The following is a 7,753-nucleotide window of genomic DNA, read 5'->3' on the forward strand; positions in this document are numbered from 1 at the left end:
GGGCCAGCCTTGGTTTGCAATCACATTGATACTTTGGATTTGTTCTGCCTGCTCCTGCTGAGCTGAAAGCAGCAGGTTCTGCAGCTGCTGTGGTGGCTGTGCAAGCAGCCCGAGGTTCGCAGCCTGCTCCGTTGTCATGTTTGGGGCGTTTTCTGCAGTCACAATACTAATGCCTTGATTGTGGCTAGGCACGAAGTTGATGTTGTGTACTGCGCCTGTAACCAGCAGCTGAATTTCCTGCCCCCCGGAGGTGGCGAGTTGGTACTGCTGCAGCTGGAGGATGTTTCTCACTTCTTCCGGCTGAGTGTTGGTGCTCGAGGCAGCATTGACTTCCTGAAACTGCTTCTCCTTGCTATGAATTTTCAAATGAGACTTCAGGTTGTCCAGACGAGCAAACTGCAAACTACATTCAGAACAGGAGAAAGGCTTTTTGCCTGTGTGTAAGATACAGTGTCTTCTCTTAGCACTGGAATCGGAGAAGGATTTTCCACATATACCACAGGAATATGGCTTTTCTCCTCTGCAAAAGGAGGACATTTGATCTGGTTACAATATTCACTCTGACAGTGCTGCTTTCTGAAACTTAGTCTATAATAAAATACTTCCATCATTACTCTGTTTCGCTAAATTATGAGAATTTAAGAAAAGTGAAATTAAAAACATTCTCTGTTTGACTTTCTGATTATTTCTATGTGACTTCACAAACTGTACAAGGCTTTCATTAGTACATACTCAAGAGCTACAGAGATAAGTGCCCTCCTGTCATAACACAGAGGTACAAACTGTGCTGCTAGACCCTGACGAGAACACAACCACTTACTTTGCACAACTCTTAAGCACTGACCATTTTCAGAACTCTTATTAACAGTGTGGGCTTTAAAACAAAAAGTGTCCAAATCCTAACTTGTTGCCTGAGTCAAAGGGACAAGAAATTTTACTGGAACTGTTTTCTTTTACATAAGGCCCACAACAGTTCTCCAGTGACTTAGAATTTAACATGCCTTTATGCAATGCCTCACACTGGACTGGGTAAGGACAACTACTGCTATTAAAGAGACAGGATAGACTACAGGGTAGGAGGACAATGCTCCAATAACCTTGTTACACCATGGCTACTGCTCTGCTGTCAAACAAAAACTCACAGTAACATTTTCACACAAGTAATATAGCAGTAAGTAGTGTCACTAAACAGGAGACCCCTACAGTGTCTTGGCACACAAGTATTTAGCAGTTCAGTACTTTCCACTACCTATTATTTCCTTACATATATTAAGCAAAAATGTTAGTCTTGAACCACCCACCCAAAATGCAAACAAGTCCTGACCATTCTATAAAGAAACAAGCACTACACACAGGTTATCAGATTGGGAAGTTACATTTTTAAACAACGTAATGAAAATCAGACATACTCTACCTGTGAATTCTGATGTGAGTCTGAAGTGAACTTTTAGCTGTGAATGATTTGCCACAAATCTCACAAGTGAAGGGCTTCTCCCCTATCAAAAAGAAATGAGACATCCCTTTTAATATGGCACTTCCATATATTAAAAACCCTTTTGTATTTTGCCAAGCACAGCATCCAGTGTATCTGTACTGTGAGCTCCTCACACTTCTGTCCTGGGTCAGAACAGATATCCCAAACTGAATGCACTCACTAGGATATAGTATTTTGAATGTACACCTCTGATGTTTCTCCCTTTAAAGATAAAGAATGAGGTGATCCAAGCCCTCAGAGCAACAAAAAGCTGTACCTATGATACAGATGTGGGTGTTCCACACAGAACACAGACCTTTCAAAAAAGGCTGGCCCTGAACCAGCCCCACACAGATAAATAAGCCTGAATTTCCAAACCTGGAAAGTAAATCCATCATCTTAACAAGTTGGCTGGCTTTCTGTAAGGCTCCATCACACTAGGCCTATGATATTCCGGGAACACCAGTTGGAAAAAAATTAAATTATAGTGGTTTGAATAAATTGGTAGTTTTGGGGGGTTTTTTTTGTTTACTTGTTTGGGGTTTTTTTTAACTGCATTTGGAATTCTTGTGTCTAATTGAGCAGATGCAGAGAAGCCAAATTAAATTATAAGAAGGTTCACAAGAAACAGATACCACCCAATCACAGCAAATCCTAATTCACACTGTAACATATCCTTGATGCACTGAAGTTCTTTAAGACTCTAGACACGAGAATCCAGATCACCACTGTTGTAATTCACACCATCAAAGCACACTGAACCCAAGGATTGGGCAGTAGCCAGTTTCCAAGGAAGCTTCACATTTAGCATAGAACTGCAATGCCTACCAGCTTTCATATGGCTTTGGAGAGCAGGGATAAAGGATGAGAGAACAGGAAACGTGTCAGAAGGGACCTCTAATCATGTAGTCCCAGCCTGCTACTGAAACCAGGAGTAACTTCCCAAGGAGACTGTATTATTATGACACAGTGTGACCAAACTGCTGCCAAAGCAGAACAGACATATCAATGTTAACTAACATCTGTCCCTCAAACTCTTTGGAATTTTACTTTTTGCTTGAGATGGGACAGATCAGTTATTATTTCTGCACCATTAATACTGCTATCTCACCTGTCTTTCCTGAAAGCAAAATACATTGCAAGCCAGTTCCTGCTACAACTCATCTTAGTTCATCTAGCTTTGTAACTTACCTTGCTTGTATCTTTCCTCTTCTCATTTCCCACACCAATCTCCTATCCCACTACATTTAGAGAGCTGTGTCACCCTCAGATATGAAACTGTTGTGTGTGTCAACACCGTGTTCTCCTCAATAGGAAATGCTGTAAGTACCCCAAGCTGACACTATTCTGGATAACCAAAAACTCCCAGAAGCACAAGTTCTGACCACAGCGTATCCCAGGGAATTTAAAGCTCTGTTATTTCCACTGAGAAAGAGAAGGAAATGAACGAGAGAAAGTATGCTCCAGATTGAGTTATGTATGCAGGCAACATACTTAACAACAATTTGATTTGGGGAGGAAACAATCACCACTGTTCCTAGTTACTTTAAAGGACAAAAATTATTCACATGCCACCTTATGAAGTTACCCTTCAAAGAAAACTATTTTAGGAAGTTTATGCCTTGCTCTCACAAGAGAGTAGATCCACATTTTCATCTCTGTTATTCAGTCACCACCCTGCCCTCTCGATCTCTTGAAACACCCTCTGACGCACTTGGATTAAGTCATCCCTCACAGCCCATCCCCTCTCAACATCTGCTTTATTACAGTGCAATAAAAAGGTACATCATCGTTTCTCTGGTCACAGCACTTTTCATAAGCACCCATCCCTCAGACAGGGGTACCCAGCTCATTGGGACATACACTTTGTTACTAGTCAGCTCACAGCAAGCCCCATACATGCTGGATGGAGCTCTCCTGACAAACTAAATTCCCAGTCCAGGATTCTGTCACAGGATAGCTAACTAGGATTTTCTGCAGCAGGCTTTATAGAAACGGGGGAAAAAGCCCTCTTCCTGTAATAGACACTGCTTCTGTGCTGCTGTAAGACAAGCTTCTTTGTGCTCCTGCATTCTTGATGGCAAATCTCTTAATTTGCCATATAGGCATTGTTATATACCACCAGAGCAGAAGTTCACCCCAAGGAGACAAGTGTCATTTGCCTAACATTGTTTTGTCCGTGTAAGTCCAAGGGAAAAAAACCAACACACCAAACACAAAACATGAGGGACAACATTACCTGTATGTGTTCTTAGATGTTTCTTTAACTGAGCTGCATCCATGAATTTGCGCCGACACTGGTTACATTCCGGCAGTGAACGGCCTTGTCGCAACAACAAAAAAAGTGTCAGTGCCTAAGTGATCCCCTGTATCTCTTCAGTGATCTTTGTTAAAGCACTTTCCTGTAAAATAACCACTTTGATATAATATAGAGATAAAACACAAGGTGATTCACTGCCTCCTCCTTATCTTAATTGTCACACTCCTCTTTCTCTGTTTAATATCACCACAGGAAAAGAGGGGACTGACACCTGCTCCCCCCAAACACACCTTCTCTTGGAGCTTTGTAAATTCTGATTTCCTCCACCACTTCCTGCATATCTACCTTAATCTCTTGTTCCAGAAGTGAGGAGGACATTTCCTAAAGCTTGTTTGCCATTACTAATCCAAAGTAGTGGGAAACTGCAAGGCAATTTGCACACCAGGCTGTGGACACCATTGTTTATATGATCTCTAGCTTCTATGTGGACAGCAGGTATAAAATAATCAAGTTGAATGTCAAGTACAGCATAACTCATTTTTAATCATCCTAAGTGCCATTCTCGATTAACTATTTTTCTGCACATTCCATTTACTACACACCAATTTGTCTTTTTCCCCCTATCAACTGTTTTATTGAGATACAACACATCAGAGTATCAGAGACTAAACACATCACTGAGGCAGAACTTTCAGCCCTAGTCAGTCTTTAGAGGATGAATCAGCATGGGCAGTAAGGCAGCTCTTCAACCCCAACTTGTTATACCTGTGTGTATTCGATAGTGGCTCTTCAGCTGTCTCTTTTGGCTGAAGTATTTCCCACACTGATCACACGTAAAAGCCTTCTGCCCTGTAAAGGAAATCACTCATTAAAAAGTAACCCACACCCAAAGGAAGTGTAAGGGACAGGACAAGGGGCAATGCGGATACATTGAAAGAGAGGAAATTTAGGTTGGATAGTAGGAAAAAGTTTTTTCCTGTGAGGGTGGTGAGACACTGGCACAGGTTGCCCAGGGAGGTAGTGGATGCCCCAACCCTGGCAGTGTTCAAAGCCAGGCTGGATGAAGCTTTGAGCAACCCGGTCTGCTGGGGAGGTGTCCCTGCCCAGGGCAGGGGGGGTGGGACTACATGATCTGTAACATCCATTCCAACCCCTAAAAACTCTGATTCTGTAAATAAATAAACACATAAGCCAGCACACATAAGAAAAAGTCTAAGTACCTTTTTTTTCTGAGACCTAAATTCTTGGAACAGAGAAGCTACATTTGCCTCGAGATATTTACCTGTATGTAGGCTCATGTGCTCCAGCAGAGAATGCTTTGTTGTCAGAGCCTTACTGCAGACAGTGCACATGTATGGCCTCTCCCCAGTGTGCATCCGCTCATGAACCTGGAGAGAATGTTTCTGGGAAAAGCCTTTGCCACACTCACTGCACTTGAAAGGGCGCTCCCCTGAAAGCAGATGACATTTAAAAGTACAGATGCATCACTGTTCTCTATATGCTCTCAGCTGATAATGAGATGCATTGCAATGTAGCAGCTACTAAAAAATTACTTTTGCGTAGTGATAAGGAGAGTTAAAAGACAAGCTTCACATAGGAATAAAAGAATTCTTTAGTTATTGCCACATAATTCAATGTTTAAACAGTGAAATGATTAACAAAATTGCAATCAAGGTAAGACACAAAGGCTCTGAGATCTGCTGAGAAGAATAAAACAGCAAGCACAGGAGACACACAGCATGCTACTTGGGACAATTCTTGCTGTAGACAACAGCCAACACTTCAACAGCTTGCATTTAGCAACATCACTAAACCCTAGCCCAAAAGCAGCAGTTTTTAATGCCTACCTGTATGGCTTCGCTGATGAATAGCTAAGAAGTGATTATACTTAAACACTTTGCCGCAGTCTTTGCAGCGAGCTTCAGGGCCCGCTCGCTTCCTTCTGCCGTCGGCTCTCCTGGCCAGCCCTTTCTCGTCCTCATCACCAAGCAGTTTATAATCTTTGAGTTTGATTGATCTCCTTATTCTACGTTTGCTGTAGCGGCTCTGCGTGCTCTGTATTCCTTCAGATTTGGGATCACAGTTTTCATCTTTCTCAGCTGTCAGGTCAACAGCAGCCTCTGAGCCACAGGCAGGTGCACTTTCTTCTCCGTCTTTCCTCACTGGAGCCTGTTCGCTGGCAACTGCTTCTTCTGCTGCAGTGTCCTTCTTCATAAAATTTTGCTCATTTTGCATGGAGTTGTTCTCTCTCAGCTGAATGTCTTCAGCAGAATGTGCTCCTGATTCTTCTTCTTGGACAATTTTGATTTTCCTCGGTCGCCCTCGTTTTTGCTTTGGTGGATCTTCATTTTTCTTGTTGCTTGCAACAATAGAAGCTCCAGTGTCAGCTGGAGCTGGCAATGCACTGCCTGGGCTATGGTCAGCCAGGTAGTCTGCACAGGCCCACACCAAGTCACTCACTTTCAGCAGCTGTGCAGTAGCCAGGATTTGTTCCGTGTTTTTTTCACTGACACAGATGCAACCAGTGTAGATAAATTCCAGCAGAGCTCCAAAGGTGTCTGCGACCACTCCCTCCAGCACGTAAACTGACTGCCCTATTTCACCCTCATTCACAAACATCATTGAGAAGTACTCACTGCAGGCAGCCAGCAAAGCTTTATGGGCTCTGAACTTCTCATTCTCCACTATTAGAGTAATGTCACAAAGAAAATCCTTTTTCCTTTGTTCCTCAAAATTAGCTAGAATGGTGTCCTTGTGAGCTTTGGAGTGGATGATGACCAGTTTCTCAGGAGCATCGGGAGCTGCTTTTTCCATTTTAATTATGAATATGAAAGGAGGTGCCTACAAAAACAGAATAGCTTTAATAAAGAATTATTTTAGCAGTCTGCATCGTAAGACCCCAAATATCCTTTGTTTTACCAGTAACACAGTTCAAGAGTTTCTGAAGCAATTCTGAATCCTCTGAACTTTTGAAAAATCAACACTATTAGTGACACAGATTTTCTTCAGTGTTTTTAAATCCTATGAAATGGCTACAGAGTTTGTTAGATCAGAATTACTGCCTATGTACTGTGAGTTCTACAGCATATAAAAGACAGGTACTCCTGAAATCTTTCACAACTAGAACAGTTGGACAAAAAGAACCTTGTTCATGGCTCCTTAGTAGTGCATTTAGTTTGGCAAGTTTTGGTAGTGGGGAGCCCCAGGAGTGGCTTCTGTGAGGAGCTGTTAGAAGCTTCCCCCAAGTCTGACAGTGCCAACTGGCCAAGGATGAGTCCCTCAGTAACAGTGGTAGAGCCTCTGGGATAACAGATTTAAGAAGGGAGAAAACCTGCACAGCCCTGCAGACACCAAGGCAAGTGAAGGAGGAGGAGGTGCTCCATGCACTGGAGCAGAGATTCCCCTGAGCCCATGGTGAGACAGGCTGTCCCCCTGCAGCCCATGGGGGTCCATGCTGGAGCAGCTATCCACGTGCAGCCTCTGGAGGACACCACACTGGAGCAAGTGGATGCCTCAAGGAAGCTGTGACTCTGTGGGAATCCTGTGCAGGAGAATGCTCCTGGCAAGACCTGTGGAGAGAGGAGTCCACACTTGTGACCCCACAGGAGACCAATGCTGTAACAGTCTGTTCCTGAAGGACTGCACCCCATGGGAGGGACCCATGCTGGACCAGTTCATGAAGAACTGCAGCCCATGGGAAGGACTTGCGCTGGAGAAGCTTGTGGAGAACTGTCTCCAGTGAGAGGAACTCCATGCTGGAGCAGGGGAAGAGTATGCAGAGTCCTCCCTGTGAGGAGGAAGCAGCAGCAGACGTGATGAACTGACCACAGCCCCCATTCCCTGTCCCTGCACTGCTGGGGAAGGAGGTAGAGACAACTGAGTAAAATTGAGCCTGGAAAGAAGGGAGAGGTGGGGGGAGCTGTTTTAAGATTTGGATTTGTTTCTCATTATCCTACTCCGATTACATTGGTAATACACTAATTGTCAAGTCTGTTTTGCCTGTGATAGTAATTGCTGAC

The 7,753-nt window shown here is 43.5% G+C and overlaps 1 protein-coding gene across 1 annotated transcript in view; it reads right to left on the minus strand.

The window, feature by feature from the left end:
• ZBTB24 (zinc finger and BTB domain containing 24) overlaps positions 1-6,548 on the minus strand; it is a 6,838-nt gene extending 290 nt beyond the window's left edge. Inside the window, 7 exon segments of the mRNA XM_009084606.1 lie at positions 1-9; positions 11-520; positions 1,415-1,496; positions 3,714-3,797; positions 4,500-4,583; positions 5,017-5,184; positions 5,582-6,548. The exon segment at positions 1-9 is cut by the window's left edge and continues 144 nt beyond it. Coding sequence (XP_009082854.1) covers positions 1-9; positions 11-520; positions 1,415-1,496; positions 3,714-3,797; positions 4,500-4,583; positions 5,017-5,184; positions 5,582-6,548 — 1,904 coding nt within the window.
• Positions 6,549-7,753: the final 1,205 nt, after the last annotated feature.

This window comes from Acanthisitta chloris, unplaced genomic scaffold, assembly GCF_000695815.1.
Source record: "Acanthisitta chloris isolate BGI_N310 unplaced genomic scaffold, ASM69581v1 scaffold26290, whole genome shotgun sequence".
Classification (NCBI taxonomy): domain Eukaryota; kingdom Metazoa; phylum Chordata; class Aves; order Passeriformes; family Acanthisittidae; genus Acanthisitta; species Acanthisitta chloris.